The sequence below is a fragment of the Antennarius striatus genome, chromosome 10 (genome assembly GCF_040054535.1).
Source record: "Antennarius striatus isolate MH-2024 chromosome 10, ASM4005453v1, whole genome shotgun sequence".
Lineage (NCBI taxonomy): Eukaryota > Metazoa > Chordata > Actinopteri > Lophiiformes > Antennariidae > Antennarius > Antennarius striatus.
The window spans coordinates 1,122,223-1,140,063 of record NC_090785.1 but is presented as its reverse complement, the minus strand read 5'-3'; the positions used below and the strand labels follow the sequence as shown (position 1 = coordinate 1,140,063).

The 17,841-nt window shown below is 46.2% G+C and overlaps 1 protein-coding gene across 1 annotated transcript; it reads right to left on the bottom strand.

The window, feature by feature from the left end:
* Positions 1-2,640: 2,640 nt before the first annotated feature.
* arap3 (ArfGAP with RhoGAP domain, ankyrin repeat and PH domain 3) lies at positions 2,641-17,058 on the bottom strand. The gene is made up of 34 exons (XM_068325474.1): positions 16,917-17,058; positions 15,211-15,347; positions 14,109-15,041; positions 13,711-13,751; positions 13,473-13,555; positions 13,291-13,358; positions 12,694-12,933; positions 11,965-12,034; positions 11,676-11,796; positions 10,270-10,454; positions 10,016-10,122; positions 9,495-9,694; positions 9,330-9,415; positions 9,010-9,192; positions 8,305-8,446; positions 7,903-8,164; positions 7,728-7,830; positions 7,443-7,641; positions 7,300-7,363; positions 7,063-7,226; positions 6,756-6,968; positions 6,566-6,671; positions 6,303-6,450; positions 6,164-6,232; positions 5,760-5,834; positions 5,568-5,685; positions 5,341-5,469; positions 5,138-5,274; positions 4,971-5,053; positions 4,814-4,849; positions 4,387-4,450; positions 4,168-4,305; positions 3,853-3,891; positions 2,641-3,251 (listed from the first exon to the last, which is right to left on the bottom strand). Exons 2-34 carry the CDS (start codon positions 15,282-15,284, stop codon positions 2,847-2,849), a joined length of 5,085 nt encoding a protein of 1,694 aa, XP_068181575.1. The 5' UTR covers positions 15,285-15,347; positions 16,917-17,058; the 3' UTR covers positions 2,641-2,846.
* Positions 17,059-17,841: the final 783 nt, after the last annotated feature.

Below are 17,841 nucleotides of genomic sequence, written 5' to 3'. Positions count from 1 at the left end.
TACTGGTACCACAACTCAACATAATTTATGATTCTAAGTCTAAACTACTATTTTGACCTAGTTTCAATAGGTCATATGTGTGTATATATACATATATAGTGTGTGTATGTGTATATATATATATATATATACATACACACATACATATATATATATATACATACTGTATATATACACACATATACTGTGTGTATATATATATGTATATACTGTATATATATATATATATATATACACACACACAAACGCACACACGTGCACATGTATCATATACATACAAATAAAACGAATAGAATATTAATAGAAATTATTTTTAATATATAAAAAATATTTAATATAAAATATACATAAATTAGATTTTTTAGAAATATAGTGTATATTTTCGTTTTTATTTGTAGATAATCTGAGTTAAAATATGAAGTAGTTTAGATACTCACATACATATACGTATATATACTGTATATGTATGTATATATACACAAATATTTTTTTCTTTTCTTTTTTAGAAACACACTTGGTCGAAGTGTGAATGTCTTTTCTCTAAAATATAGCAGCGCTTTGGAATCCAACACAATAACAGGGTCAATGAAGAAACAGGAGGACGTTATTATGAAAGCAAAAATATATTTCAGTGTCCTCCTTCATCAAACTTTCCGGACAGATAATGTACAACACTGCAAAACACACACACACACACACACACACACACACACACACACACACACACACACACACACACACACACACACACACACACACACACACACACACACACACACACACACACACCAGTGTGAGCAGCGCCATGCTGGGACCAGTCGGTGTGATGTTGTTATTCTGCCCCCTGCTGGCCAATTAGAGCTCTACGTCCTGTCAAAGGAGCGTCCAACTCTAAACCTAGAGTGACTTCATTGATCACATCTGGACTGATTGGTTATTCAGCATCATCAGTGTTGGTACAACTAACCACATCGTGTGTCACCATTAAAACTAGTGGAACCAGTTTCTTCCTGCACACTCAGCAGTTTCTTCTTCTTCTTCTTCTCCTTTGGGCTTTTCCCTTCAGGGGTCTCCACAGCCAATCAGTGTCCTCCATCTAACCCTGTCTTCTCCTCCTCTTCTCTCACACCAACTACCTTCATGTCCTCTTTCACTACATCCATAAACCTCCTCTTTGGTCTTCCTCTAGGCCTCCTGCCTGGCAGTTCAGACCTCAGCATCCTTCTACCAATATATTCACTATCTCTCCTCTGGACATGTCCAAACCATCTCAGTCTGGCCTCTCTGACTTTATCTCCAGAACCTCTAACATGTGCTGTCCCTCTGATGGACTCATTCCTGATCCTATCCATCCTGGTCACTCCCAGAGAGAACCTCAGCATCTTCATCTCTGCTACCTCCAGCTCTGTCTCCTGTCTTTTCCTCAGTGACACTGTCTCTAGACCAAACAACATCGCTGGTCTCACCACAGTTTTGTTCACCTTTCCTTTCATTTTAGCTGAAACTCTTCTATCACACATCACACCTGACACTTTCCTCCACCCGTTCCATCCTGCCTGGACACGCTTCTTCACCTCTTTTCCACACTCTCCATTGCTCTGGACTGTTGACCCTAAGTACTTAAAATCCTCCACCTTCTTGATCTCTTCTCCCTGTAACCTCACTCTTCCACTTGGGTCCCTCTCATTCACACACATGTACTCTGTCTTACAGCGGCTAACCTTCATTCCTCTCCTTTCCAGGACAAACCTCCACCTCTCTAGCTTCTCCTCCACCTGTTCCCTGCTCTCACTGCAGATCACAATGTCATCTGCAAACATCATAGTCCATGGAGATTCCTGTCTAACCTCGTCTGTCAGCCTGTCCATCACCATGGCAACAAGAAGGGGCTCAGAGCTGATCCCTGATGCAGTCCCACCTCCACCTTGAACTTCTCTGTCACACCTACACACACCTCACCACTGTCTTACAGTCCTCATACATGTCCTGCACCGCTCTAACATACTTCTCTGCCACTCCAGACTTCCTCATACAATACCACAGTTCCTCTCTGGGCACCCTGTCATCAGCTTTCTCTAGATCTACAAAAACACAATGCAGCTCCCTCTGGCCTTCTCTGGACTTCTCTATCAACATCCTCAACGCAAATACTGCATCTGTAGTACTCTTACTCAGCAGTTTAACCAGATAAAACCATTTATTATTAACGAACAGATTATCGTTACTGATATGTTTATTGATCACATGATACGAGCAGAACATCAATAATCTGATCAGTTCTGTTCATAAATACAGTTAATAGAAAAACATGATATGTGACATCATCTGAGCCGTGATGTCACACAAGTCAGTGTGGCTACGTTAGCTGCGACTAGCATTTCACATGCGTCCTTGAGATGCATTGTGGGTATTTTAGGCACCAGGTTTGTTATTTTTATATATATATATATATATATATATATATATATATATATATATATATATATATATATATATATATATAATTACAGAGAGAGAGAGAAATTCTAGATGAACAAATACAAAGAAGATTCAGGTGTGATTGCGTTCACTGCAGGTTTAGACTAAACATAATACTTCAAGATACTTCAATACATCATAAAACATGTAAAACTGTCCTACTTTCAGTGACTGAGACTTGAATCCAGACGTTTGACATCAACACATTATTTGTGTTTGGATTTTTTGGATTGAATGCTAAACTAAGCTAAGCTAAGCTAGTTAGCTTTCAGTAGAACTCATGACAACCTTCCTGTGTAACATAGTAAAATGAATGATAACTGGAGTAGAGGGAACTTCCTCTCGTCAGTCTGGAGGGTACGTGATGCTCAGGCGTCATACGGCCTCTCCTCTTCCTCCTCCTCCTCTTCCTCGGTCTTCTTGGTGAAGGCTGATGACAGCTCCTGCAGCAGGAGTTCCTGTGATGAGGAGCAGACCCCCTGCTGACTCCTCCGGCCTGCAGGCTGCTGCAGGGAGCGGCCGTTTGCTCCTCCTCTCGGCTCCACAGCACCCCCTCCTGGCACCTGTTCCACCCGTCCAGGTTCCACTGGAACCAGTCTGAGCGGGGGCCGTTCTGGGACCTCCTGGGTCTCGCCGGCACTGCAGGACCGGAAGCTGGTCTCCAGAGACTTCAGGACCTGAAGGCCAAAGTCCCCCACCTCCTCGTAGAGCGGCTCGGGGAGGTCGGGAGACTCTGAGCGCTCCTCGAAGGAGTCCTGCTGCACCTTCATGGGCTGCAGGAAAAAACAGAGATCATCAGTTTATGGGAAGAGTACAATACATACCGCAAATATGAACAAAGTATTAATTTAAAATAATAAATATGAACAATGTATCAATTTTAAGTCATAAATATTAACAAAGTATCAATTTAAAGTAATAAATACTCACAAAATATAATTTTAAAGTAATATTAACACAGTATCACTTTAAAGTTAATAACTCACAAAGTATCAATTTCAAGTTATAAGTACAGTATTAATAAAATATCAATATTAAAGAATAAATACTCAGAAATTATCAATGTAAAGTAAGAAATACTGACAAAGTATTAAAGTAATAAGTAATATAAAAGTATCAGTTTCAAGTAATAAATATTAACAAAGTATCACTTTAAACTTAGTCACAAAGTATCAATTTCAATTAATAAGTATTAACAAAATATCAATTTAAAGTAATAAATACTAAAAAAGTATCAATGTAAAGTAATAAATATTAACGAAGTTCCAATTAACAGTTAAATACTCATAACAAGTATCGATATAAAGTAATAAATAAAGTATCAATTTAAATAATATATATTCACAAAGTGTTAGTTTAAAGTTAAATACTCACAAAGTACATGGACAGAGTCCTCCTGTCGTGTAATTTTCTCTGTAGAAAAAAAGAAACAGAAGTAATGAATCAGTTTTTAGTTTTATTTAAATTGTTTAATTTTTATGTAAGTCGCCACAACTTCCTGCTTAGTTTCTTTTTTTAAACATTTTAGAAGCACATTTGTCTCTGTTTGATTTGGTCGGTCTGTTTCTGGACCCCTGAGGTCCGGGTGTGACATCATCAATCAAACACACAGGTGGAGCGTCTGATTGGCTGGACCCCTGAGGTCCGGGTGTGACATCATCAATCAAACACACAGGTGGAGCGTCTGACCAGCGTCTGATTGGCTGACAGCAGGCTGCTGTTGCTCTCGTCTCCTCTGATTGGGACGAGCGGCATCGTGCCGAACTTCTGCTTGGCGATGTCGGAGGACGAGTGGCGCCGGAGTACCGGAGGACCCGGGTCATCGTTCTGGGGGGGAAACAGGGGGAGGAGTCAGTAGAGGCGCCGGTGAAATCACTGACCAATCACAGCGCAACAACCCGGTCTGACCTGAGCTCTGAGGAAACTGGCGATCCAGTCCCAGAGTTCAGCCTCACAGCTGCAGCACAGAAACCTGAGAGGAGAGGAAGACAGGCAGCCAATCACGTCGTCATGGCAACACAAACAAACGGCACACTTTATCCAATGACGTGAAGGAAGAATATTTAATTCAAATGATGCTTCTGGCGGGTCAACAAATGTTAACATCTAAACTACTTCCTGCTTTGAGATGAAACATCCTCATTTCAAAATAAAAGCACGGTCAACTCAAACTGGGGCGTGATTCTTTCTGCCACTAGGTGGCACTAAAACTACCAGAAATAACAACAACAATAACAACAACAATAACACTGAGGAGATTATTTTCTATGTTCTCGAAGCAGGAAACAGTGATGATGATGATGATGATGATGATGATGATGATGATGATACTTACAGCTGGTGTTTGTCTGACATCACTGTAAATCCCCATCTGTGGGCGGACACAAAACAAACTTTACTGATTGGTGGCCCCTGACCTTTGACCCGTGACCCCTGCTTTGATCTCAGAGTAAATACCTTCAGGCGCCCCCTGCTGGTGATTTGAATGTTACCTGGTTGGAGCCTTCAGTTTCCGGCGGATGCCGATGTAGATCTTCATTGACTTCAGGAACCACTCCTTCTCCGGCTTGATGCTCTGAAGGACAACAGAGACAAGTCAGGACCGGATCAGAACTGGATCAGAACCAGATCAGAACCGGGTCAGGAACCCAGCCGTTACCTTTCTATCTTTGAGTAGCAGCAGTTTGCGCTCTACGATCTGGAAGGTTCTCTCCTGGAAGCGGTTCCCCTGGAGGAGCTTCGGCGGTTCCTCCCGACACCTCAGGAGTCCGATCTTCATGATCTCGCTTTTGTACGCTGGACGGACAGAAACATGATGAGGAGGTCAGACTTTAGGGCTCAGGTGCGCTGGCGTTGACTTACAGGTGAGGATGTTGATGCCGTCTCCAATAGGAACCCTCTTCACCACCAGGTAGGCGGAGCTTGGATCGGACATCTTGCACCACTGGAGGGCCTGCTCGAGAACCTTCTCCTTGGGGTGTAAGGGACGCTCTGGAATGACAAGGACACCAGCCGTCGGTTGAAACTCCCATGCTCTGTGAACACACCGTTGTGGGCGTGTCATATGCACAGGTGTGGCCCCGCCCTACCCAGCTGTCCGTCCTCGATGGCCTCAAACGCCATCCACACGTCTTTGTCACCAGCCGGGACGTTCCTCATGAACAGGACCTGATTGGTCAGCTCCTCAGCGCACATGGTGGGAGAGACCTGCAAGAGGTCACAGGTCAAAGGTCACAGTCTCTTCACAGACCAACGTGAATGAGGGACCTGAACAAACTGACCTTCAGGGTGACGCAGCAGTCCGGGATCTTCATCTCCAAGTAGACTTCAATGATCAGATCCCCGGCCTGAGACAGCTGGACAGATCATCTTCATCATTATCATCATCATCATCATCATCATCATCACTGGCATATTTAGATTGGCTGAGGGCTGGGGTGGGCGGTGCTATGATCGTATCTGTTGTTGTGATTGTTGGGTGCTGTTACTCCTCCCAGCCTGGGGGTGGAGCTGTTCCTGTTCTGCTTTCCTCCTTTAGGTTGACAGCCAGGTGTTTGAAGGGCTGTGGACCTTTTTGCTTCCATGCATTAGTTGGAACCATTGAAGTCTTATTTAGGCCCCGCCCAGCCAGCCTCTCCCTCAGACTTCTGATTGGTAGATTAGTTATGACATCACCGGTGAGTACCTGAGTGTCCTTCCAGGTGGTGATGAGGCTGATCTCCAGCTCAATCTGGGTCTGATGCTCCTCATCGATCTGGAACAGGATCGCGCTATTAGTTGGTTCTGTTTCAGTCGATCGGTTCGGATCTTAAAGTCGTACTCACGTCAAAGACGTTCAGGTAGTTGTCAATCAGATCCTCCACGATCTTCACCTCATGTTCTCCTTTCCCATCAGTCTGGAACAGACTGGGAGCGAACAGCAGCGACAGGTTCTTGGTACACATCTGGTTCAGATCGGCGCACTTCTGGACCCTGTAGGGGAGGGTTCAACCACAACCGATGCTAACAGCACAGCTAACAGACTGAGCAGACTGACCAATGAGAGACTGGTTGATGCAGGTATGTTAGCATGTTAGCCCCAGCTCACCTGTAGAGGTGACTGATGAGGGCAGCCAGTGTGGTCCTGTTGACTCGAGGAAGACTCCTGATGATCTCTTTGTAGCGGTCCAACCGGAGACTCTTCTGAGGGATTTCTGGGAACGGGAAAGATTGGAAGTCAGCGATCGACAACACCTGAAACCAACCTGACACTCTGGTGCTGAGCTAATTGGACTTACTGGCAGCCTCCTGCCACAGTGGGTGGAGGTCGGCCATGAAGACTGGGTCCTCCACCTCTCTGAAGAACCTCTTGAGAACATCAGTCACGTCCTCGATGAAGTGGTCTCCGATCCTCAGCTTGACGTTTCGCGCGTCCTTGCGAAACTCGTCCATCAAGAGTTTGATCCTGGACTTGGCGCCGTTCTTTCGGTAGATCCCCTCGTGGCCCAGACCTACAGAGAATGCCCAGAGGGTCACTCAGGTCTAACAAGGCACAAAGACGGTATTGCGGTGATGTTTGTTTGAGGTGGTTCTCGTCTTCCTCACCGTACTGAGTGATGAAGGCGATGCAACTGTCCACGATGATGGGGATGTCATTCCGGCTGAGCTGCTGTTCTCGCAGAGTGTTCCCCTTCCCGCCGGCGGCTCGCTGGATGTCCGAATACCACAGAGAGAAATCCGTCCGGCCGACGCCCTGAAGGTGCAGCGTCCTGACAGGAAGTAAACCAATAAATACCAGGAAATAAAGAGGAGAGTCCAGTGGAAGGAAATCTTTCAACTCACCTTCCTTTTTCAACCAAAACCAGGATGTCCTTCTTGTCGTGGTTGTCCGTCTCAGAGGTGGTACCTTCAACGCAAGCAGAGACATTGACTAGACCCGATCAAACGATCACCTGGGCGACTTTCAGACAAAAACGAGGACTGACTGAGTTCCTGCAGTCGATTCAGGTTGATGATGTCCTCGGCCGCGCCGTCGTTTTGAGGGCAAATGAAAAGGTTGGACTTCTGCAGGACAAAGTAGGCCTCCTTCCACTGCTGAGGGTCCAGCATGGCTCGGTACCGAAGCAGACCGACCCGTTCAAACTCCCGAGTCAGCAAGCAGTGACAGCTGAGGGGTGTTGCAGCCTGATGGAGATAAACAGGTTAGTCCGAGATACCAGAGTCAACTCAACCAGTTGGGTTGAAAAACGAATCTTAGCAAGTCAACAAACCTTCCCGATGGAGCGGGTCCAGCTGTGCAGAGCGTCGGCCGTCTCAAGACCGAACTGATAAAGTTTCTCCGAAGTCAAGTACAACTCGAAGGTGTAACGAAACCTGACAAACACAGAAACGTTGCACCAAACTGACTAATATCATTTCAAGATGAGGTGAAGACGAATAGCATACCTGTCGATGAAGCCGTTGTTGTTGTTGGTGGCGCTGGGTCGATTGACCCCCAAACACATAATGTCTTTAACGCTGATCTGCATGCAGGGATCAGCCGATCGGTCCGACTCATAGAAGAGCAGAGACTGGTCCACGGAGCACCAGAACTTTTGGAAGTCTTCCCGGGTTTTCCGGGACAGGGTTCCTCTGTGGACTGAGCTGGACTTGTAGAGGTAACCGGAGTGAAGGACCGGCTGCATGATCTCGTCGTACACACTGGGATCTGAGAAGACAAGAACGATTCAGCTGCAGCCTTGGTTGGTTAGAAGTAGGGTTGGGTAAACCAGAAGCGGAACTTTTTCCTTACTCTACCAACAAATATACAATTTTATGTCAGATATGGACCTAAAAAGACATCCAGACCTGGTCCGGGGCAGGGATCCAGCAGGTGATGATGTCTTTGGCAACCATTGGCGTCGTTGGAAAGCCGAAGTGACTCCGCCTCTGAGAAAATCTGAGTGACTGTTTTCAGAAGAGTCTGTTCAGAGACGGCGGCGCACAGGACCTGTTGAAGAGAGACGCCTCAGAAGACTTGATCTGACATAAGTACCTCCCTGCCCCGCCTCCGATGGAATTCAGGTGACGCGTCTAAAATAACGCCACAAATCTTGTCTGGGGAAGGTGTGTTAGCGCCAACGCATGAACATCCAGGTGGCAGAAGATTCTCAAGTGGGCGAGGACTGATTGTTGGCCAGAAGGAACTGATTTTAACTAGTCAATGAAATAATGCTAGCTAGTCAGCAAACTAATGTTAGCTATCCAAAAACTCCTAGCTAATCAAAAAAACTAATGTTAGCTTCTCAAAAAACTATTAGTCAACATGCTAATGTTAGTAAGTTTGCAAATTTATGTTAGCTAGTCAACAAAATGACGTCCATCTTTCCTGCATCAGGTCTTCATTTTCCAAGCTTGTGCACTTCACTTAGAGGCTATGATTAGGAATTAGAGTAAATAATCTGTTGTAATCGGTTCTGGATGCGTTGTAGCCTTGGGTTTTGGTTGTAGGAGCTACACAAAGTTGTGGGTGTTTGGGTCAAGGGGTTAGAAGATGGCGGTTCTCCGTCGGACCTTGAGTAGCTCCTCCTGGCGGCTGAACGCCGGGTGACTCAGGCGGTAAGACCCCTCTCTGTACTTCTGGGTGATGAATTCCCTCCTCTGCTCCGGCGAGGCGTCGCAGTCCAGCTCGTCGGATGGCGGCAGCCGGGCCGCCCAGAAGTCATTGGCCCGGTCATTGCCCAGCATGATGAACAGCTGTCACACAAACAGAACGCAACCGTGAGTTGGTCACCAATCACCCAGGAGTAGGCCCTCGACCTGTTGACCTTCTGGCTCGATCTAGTGGTGGTTCCGTCCCGCTGGACGCTGGTCCAGACCGGTTCGACTCTCACCTGGACGATCTCGTTGCTCCACACGCTGGTGTCCAGTTTCAGACTCTGAACTTTTGAAACCATGGTTCCCAGTCCTCTGTGCTGCCCTGCAGGTGAACAGACCCGTAGGTGACATGTGACCCGGTAGGTTGTCTCCTAGGTAACAAGAACCAAACAGTGGGCTACCTGCACAGTTCTTGCAGATGACTACACACAGGTTGATGGAGGCCCAGTCGGGGTTCAGGGCCTTGCAGTCGGCACACATTCTGTTGGACCGGTTGGACCAGATCTTCTCGGCGACCTCGTAATCCGACAGAGTCTCGGCGATGGACTCCTGCAGCGCCTCCATCCAGTCCCGTTTGTCCCGGTCTGACTCCGCTGTGAAGCTGAGAGGGGATCACAGGAGCGATTAGCGTTAGCTTATCACCACCTTATCACCAGTGACACAGCTGTGTCTTCTGATACCAGCTTCTGAGGATGCTGACGGTTCTGGACCAGGTACCACCAACAGTTCTGGACCAGGTACCACCACCAAGTACCACCAACAGGTTCTGGACCAGGTACCACCAACAGTTCTGGACCAGGTACCACCACCAGGTACCACCAACAGGTTCTGGACCAGGTACCACCAACAGTTCTGGACCAGGTAAGACCACCAGGTACCACCAACAGGTTCTGGACCAGGACTGTCTACAGGTGAGTCTTACCTGAAGATTTTATACGGAGTTATGAGATCAAAGCTCTTGTTTTTTCCATCTCGGATCGTCGCTCCTCGAGCTTCAATCAACGTGATGCCGATTCCACTACGAAAACACTACACACACACACACACGAGCACAGACGCGCACACACACACACACACACACACACAACAAACACACACACACACACACACACACACACTATTGATTAGCATGAACATGTTGTTACGCGTCTTTCGTGTTGCGTGAACAGATCTCACCTGTTCGCTCTTGTGCAGCCAGATCTGCTCCATGTTGATGGCGGCGTAAACCTTCGATTTGGTTCCCTTCAGATCGAGGACGCCGTGTTTCTGGCAGTGAGACCCGGGACCGAAACGCCGCCGACCGAACACCAGCTGATCCCGGACGTGTTCCTGCAGCGTGGTGAGCCACCGTCGCCTGAGCACTGAGACCACAGATCATCATCACCATCACCATGATTATCATCATCATCACCACCATCATCATTATCATGATTATCATCATCATCATCATCATCCTAACCATCATCATGATTATTATCATCATCATCACCATCAATATCACCTTCATCACCATCATCATCATCACCTTCATCACCATTATTATCACATCGTCTTCGTCATCATCACTGTCATCATCATCACCATCACCATGATTATCATCATCATCACCACCATCATCATTATCATGATTATCATCATCATTATCCTCACCATTATCATGATTATCATCATCATCATCATCACCCTCACCATTATCATGATTATCATCATCATCATCATCATCATCACCCTCACCATTATCATGATTATCATCATCATCATCATCACCACCACCACCACCATCATCATCATCATTATCATGATTATCAACATCCTAACCATCATCATGATTATTATCATCATCATCACCATCAATATCACCTTCATCACCATCATCATCATCACCTTCATCACCATCATTATCACATCGTCATCGTCATCATCACTGTCATCATCAACATCATCTTCGTCATCACCATCAATATCATCACCATCAACATCAAAATCATGATCATCATCATCACAATCATCATCACCATCATGGTCGTCATCATCACCACCATCATCATCAACATCACCATCATCATCATCACCTTCATCACCACCATCACCATCACCTTCATCACCATCATTATCACATCATTGTCGTCATCATCATCATCATCACTGTCATCATTATCACCATCATCTTCGTCATCACCATCAATATCATCACCATCACCATCGTCATCATCATCATCATCATCACAATCATGGTCATCATCATCACCACCATCATCATCATCATCACCATCACCTTCTTCACCATCATCATCACCATCATCACCTTCATTATCACATCATCGTCATCATCATCATCACTGTCAACATCATCACCATCATCATCATCATCACAATCATCGTCATCATAGTCACCACCATCATCATCATCACCATCACCATCAAAATCATTATCATCATCATCACAATCATCATCATCACCATCATGGTCGTCATCATCACCACCATCATCATCACCATCATCTTCATCACCATCATCATCACCATCATCATCATCTTTACCTATTTTTAACCGTGTGAGGACAGGAGGTTTTAGTTTTTACCTTCATTGTCAGTCCTGAAAACAAAGATCCGGTGATTTGTCACAATTTCAAATTTATTGTCTTTGGCGGGGCGGGCCATCTGGATGGCAGCCAATGGGATCACTCCTTTAGGGTAGGCGTCCTGAAACAGAACAGGGCAGACGAAATGACCCAAACCAATACACACATTTCTGAACGTCATCTGGTGAAACAAAGGCGGTGTAGGTTGTAGATAACAAGCTAACACATCAACATCAGCAAACAATTCACATATTAGCAAGAAGATTTCCATAAAATATCTCTGAATTACCTTCTCGTTGCCAAAGTACATCAAGTTTTTGCCATCAAACTTCACATAACGCTTCTGGAAAACATAATTTCTGGAAAAATAAGAACATATGAGACGACGGTTGTTCATGGTTGAATCACACACGTAAAACATTTACACTTTATTCATTAATTACTCCATAGGAATACTATCCAACCAGACACAGACTTCAGCTAACATCAGCATCACAGGTTTGTGCTAGCTAGATGAAAACTTATCCTAACATTGTTAACCTTCGTTTTTGGTTAGCACCCAGCTAGCACCTTAAAGTCAGTTTCAGCATTACTTTGTCTGTTTGTCATCTGTATGTTTGAGGTGAGGAAAGTGGTCAGATAGGGAAAGACAAGCACACACCGAGTGGAGGATGAAGAAGAGGAGGAGAAGGAAGAGAGGAAGGTGACAAGGCATCCCCTCAGGAGGGAGGAGACACAAGGATGAGGAAACAGGAGTAAACGCAGCACAACAGCCAGCGCTGACCTCTGACCCCTGACAAACAGGACATACATTTTTCTCTTATTTTCATATTAGCTATGATGCTAACTTAAAATTAGCATTCCCGAATGAAGCGACAAGGGAGAGTTAGGGTCAAGTAGAGGATAATGTGACAGACCAGTGCTAGCATGTTCCATTAGCTAGACAGTTTTTTTTTTAGCTACGCTATGCTACGTATGACTGTTCCCTCTTGGAAACAGCTGAGAAAGTCAAACGCACCCCTGTGGAGACAACTTTTCCAGCCAGCTGCTGATGATGGGCGGGGCTCTCTCCGTCAGGGAGGTGTAGCTGGCATAGGGGGAGATGGTGAGGTCCTCGTCGGACTCTAGAGGGAACGTGTGGAGGGGCAGGGAGGGGTAGCGGACCGGGGGTGGAGGCTCCCCGACGGTGCTGTAACCCGGAGAGTCTCCAGAGTGAAGAGCCTGAGACAAACGCCTCTTCCAGGAGAACTTCTGACCCCTGAAAGGACAAAGGAAACTTCTACAGGTTAGTTGTTGTGACGTCTGTTGACGGTTTATGTTTTTATGTAATCAGATTACTTATTTGTTAAGTCGTTTTTTAATATGAAGTACAGTATCAACTTTGTCTGAAGTCAACAAAAGCTTGAGTTTAAACCGACACAATAAAATAAAATACATTTCTAACAGTGGGCCGAGTGTAGAGCCTTGAGGCGCTCCAGAGATAACACGATGTGCAGATGACACTGCTTTATATCTACCTGACAGGCAATCTGAACTTTCTGAGGAAGCAGCACAGTACTCAATGTTTGATGACTCAAAGCTGAAAAAACACCTTTAAAAGTCGCTCATGTCTTACCCCTGATCTTCTGCAGATTTCTCCTCCACCCTCCTCAGGTCTCTGTCCTCCAGTCGGCTCTTTTCTCCCTGAGGAACCAAACATCGATGAGATCATATTGGAAAATATATGGTGAAGGTTCCTCCAGCTCTTTCTTCTAGCCAAAGTCCATTGGGGAGCTAATATCTGTAGTCCTGTCTCACCTCACAGGTGAGAACACCTCTTCTGGTTTGGAATATCGTTTCACAGTATGGGTTGATCTCCTCCTCAGGGTCATCTGTTGAAGCTGAACAAAGAAGATTGAGGTAACTGGGTTCTCTAGCGTGGATGGCAATGGAATCTCAGCTCAACCAGTCTGAAACTGGGGGGTCTTCAAAAAACACTTCAGTAGTTGTCCTTAAATAACTGGACAAACAACCTGTTGTCATTGGTTGTACTCACCTCTGGCCGATCCTGAAGAGTTGTTGCTTAAAGTGCTGCCACTGAAAACACATCAGAATCAATCAATAATTGATTTTCAATACACTTCAGTGATTCAAGTGACCATTTAAGTAGCTACCCTGACCTTTCGACTTTACTACGAAAAACGCTTTTATCAATGCTAGTGGGACATTTCATTTTCAGGACAGGATGGTGAAAGACTGAGGAGTTACAGAAGGTAGATCGGTAGGTCGGTCAGTTGGTAGGTAGGTCATTTGGTTGGCCAGCAAATGGGTCAGTCGGTTGGTCGATTGGTCAGATGACTTAGACGTTCATTGGTTTGGACTCAGCTCGTCTACAAAGGCAAAAACCTGTAGTAGGGACCCTTTTCAGGAAACCAAGACACCAGACTGACCAACCTGTTCCTCTCTTGATTCCTGTCAGGGGTATGCCTGGGTGGAGTCGGAGGAGCTGACTGCTGAATGCAATAACTCCTCCCCCCAATGGGGGATGGGGTATAACCAGGTAAAGTGCCCCAGTAGATCTCATTAGAGACCATCTCGATTCCTCCACCTCTGGGTGAGCCGGACGTTGACGACCCGGAGAGTCTGCTGTTGTCAAGACTATCGCGACAGGAAGTCACTGGGGGAGTCTGGCTCTGCTCCAGACGCACAGGGCAAGAAGAAGAAGGTGGCGACCCCTGTAACAACGCTGGGGGTGCCCCACGTTTCAATCTTGGAGGAACAGGAGGTAGCAACACTCCAGAATCTGACAAGGATAAGCTGCGACTTGGCCTCCTTCTGTCCGGGTGGTTTGGTCTTTGGCCGGGAAACGTTGGCTTGTTTGTGGGGTCAGACATCAACCGGTTATCAGATGCGGGGGCGTCCCCTGTGGTCAACCCCTCTAGCACGGTAAAACAGATGGATTCCTGGGAAAGCCTCCTGGGTGTGGGTGTCACAGGGTCTGGGGTTGGGCAGAATTGGATGGGTGCCATCCTGCGGCGGTTGAAGACGGTTCTGGGTTTGGGAACCGGTTTTATTGCAGGTTTGTTGGAGTCGGACAGCATGGCGGCGAGATTTGGAACTGAGCTGTTCCTGAACGCCTCAAAGGTATCAGCTCCACTCAAGGTGGTTCCGTGACGTCGCTCCGTCACGGAGTGACTGCGATCCCGAGGAAGATCCGCTTTCTGGTTGGCTCGCTGAGCCTCCGTCCTGTGGATGTAGTCGACCAATCGTAGGATTCTCTTCCTGTGTCCTGTTGCGGTCACGCCCAGACTGACCAACGCATCGTGATCCAGGTGTGTGAAGTCTTTAGCCAATAAGAGACCGCCCTGGCGGAAGGTGTCCAGGTACCTGCAGGGATAACCACATTTTAATGTGTGTGTGTGTGTGTGTGTGTGTGTGTGTGTGTGTGTGTGTGTGTGTGTGTGTGTGTGTGTTGTATGGACTCATAAAGTGTGTGTTGTGTTGTATGGACTTGTGAGTGTTGCACGGACTCGTGTGTGGCCTGTTAACCTCTCACCTCTCCAGATGGATGGCTACCAGCAGTGACTCGACCGGCGTGCTTCCATCCAGTGAGGCCATGACGACCAGCATGGAGCCGGGCTGTGATTGGTTCTCATCCCTGAGCTACAGCCGCTACAGACGCCAGACGTCCATCTGAGACCAGAGGAGACGGAGTCAAAGCTTTTGGAACCGGTTTCTCTGCACTCAGATACCATCAGCGTGACCTCTGACCCCCCTCATGCTCCCGCCCCCCGCCCCCCACCAACTAAAACCACTGAAGCAGAACAAAGCATGATGTCATCAGGCGAACACAGACGCTGTATTGTTTCTGCAGCACCGTGACCTCTGACCTCTGGACAGACACAGGATAAGGGAGTGACTGCAGCGAGGCGGACGTGTCGCTGCAGGGCGGGGCGCTTTCAAAGAACACACTGTTCATGAGTCCAGCAGAGGGTCTCTGAACAATCGATGATCATCAATCAGCTAATCAATCGATCAGAACCAATGCTGGAGAACCCACGACCACCAGAGCAGCGAGGAGCAGAACACAAACCTCTGTTTATGGGATGGGAGCGCAGTGTGGTACAGACTAACTCCTGGTTCAGGAAAGAAACAGCCTAACTCATGTTTCCCAAAAGACTCAGTCTAAGTCCTGTTTGCTAAAAGACTCAGTCTAACTCCTGGTTCAGCCAAAGTAAAAATATATTTGTCAGTCCTGCAGGAAAACTGTCAAGGTCACGTCCTGAAATAAACAGGAAATCACACTTATCAATAAAGTTCTGACAAAAAAAAACTAAACAGAAGTTAAAATATGAGTTTTTTAACAGGAGGAAAGGAGACGAAAAGAAGGAGAAGAAAAAACAATAAAAATGACAGAAAACAAAGGAGGAGGAGGAGGAAGTGAGTCAGAGCAGCTTCCTCCTTGACATTTTTCCTCCTCCAGTCGTCACATGAAACCAGCGACTGTTCTCAGACCAGCTGCTCTCAGGAGAGGTTCATCTTCATCACCCAGCCCTGGTGATGAAGATGATGCTGATGAGGAGCAGGAAGTCGTATTTCATTGCTACCTCCACCACTGGGTGTTTCTCTGGCTATGATATCATTAAACTGGTAAAGCTAAACTAGCCTTTAGCTCCAGCTGCCATGGATGTCATTGTTTTGGTCATGTGACACAAGCGAGCTCTTTGGTTGGCTAAAATAAACAAAGCAAAAACAAAAGAAGCGTTGATGCCGATCAGAGTCGGGTTTGATTACAATGCCTGGTGAAACGATGCCAGGTACCAAAGAACCCGACTCAAGAAGTTACTTCCTGTGGGCGTGGCCATCAATGACAGTGCTTGAATTCCATTGGACGATTCATAAAAATGAATCACACCATCTAAACAAACTTGCCTCTTCTCATTTGTTGTTGTTGTTGTTATTGATCATGTGACAGTCACGTCACTGGGCGGGGCTTACCTTACCTCGTACCTGATCCATGTGGGCGGGGCCTGGAGTGCCTTGAACTTTCAATAAATTGAGTAACTGAGCCAATCAGGTTTCTTTATTTACAGATAAACGCCCACGAAATAAACGCTTTACTTTTTTGCTTTTGGTACGTATGACGTGATATCGTGTGTAATGACGTCATCTGCAGCTTCGTCCCAGAAACAGAACCACTAGGACCTCGACCGACCACAACCGGTCGGGTCCACCTGACACCAAAGTATTAAAGAGGCTCACCTCTGGTCCCGGTTGGGTTCTAGTCCCGGTTCCGGTCCGGGTCTGGTTCGGTCCGGTTCGGGTGGTTCTGGTCTCCTTCCCGCTGGTTGCACCAGCAAACTCCGGAGCGGCGGCAGACTGGGAACTCTGGGAGGAGAAACTGGGCTCTCATCTGAACAGCGTGAAGCTGCGCAGATTGAGAGCCGATGACGCTTCCGCTTATGGATTTCAAAATAAAAGCCGTGATACCGGACCGCTTCCGTTCGTCCCACAAAATAAAATCAATGCGATCGGTTTCTGGTGTAACTGTTAAAGCATAAATAAATGATATGACCGGAGACACTCATTTAAAGTAAACATAAAAACAAACAAATACTTTGATTTAAATAATTATAGGTTAAAATAATTAATTAATTAATAATAATTAATAATAATTAATAATAATCTGAGTCACTGAGTTATGATAAATTTAATACATTTACATTTTAATAAATTGTGGTTCTGGTCCAGAACCGTCATCATCCTCAGAAGCTGCTGATGGAGATCTAGAATCTGATTGGATGAAGTTAATCATGTGACCGTTACAGCAGCTGTCTGGTTTCCTCCATCAGCTCCAGGTTCAACTGCAGCTCATGAGGTCATTGGTTGGAGGTCCCGTTGCTCCGCCCTCAGCAGGAAGTGTACATCTCTTAGCTTCCAGATTAGCATCGCTAGCAGCAGCACAGATCAGACTACGTTTCCATGACAACAAGAAGAAGAGGAGGAAAACTGTGATTTAAAGTGGAAATTTATAGACAATTCTGGTGGTGATGTCACCCCTCTGGTGATGATGTCACCACTCTGGTGATGATGTCACCACCCTAACATCCAAAATAAAATCTTAAACCAACCAAAATGACCCCGAACCTAAAGGGGCGGGGTTTAGCCCCAGTCATGATGACTTAAC

What these genes read in the sequence shown, in the direction of transcription:
- arap3 (XM_068325474.1), bottom strand. Translation starts at nt 15,284, where the DNA reads ATGCTGGTCGTCATGGCCTCACTGGATGGAAGCACGCCGGTCGAGTCA. An exon ending in GGCTGCACAAGAGCGAACAG is followed by an intron (nt 10,123 to 10,269) that starts GTGAGATCTGTT and finishes GTGTGTGTGTAG; the next exon opens with TGTTTTCGTAGTGGAATCGG. An exon ending in GGACCCGCTCCATCGGGAAG is followed by an intron (nt 7,642 to 7,727) that starts GTTTGTTGACTT and finishes TATCTCCATCAG; the next exon opens with GCTGCAACACCCCTCAGCTG.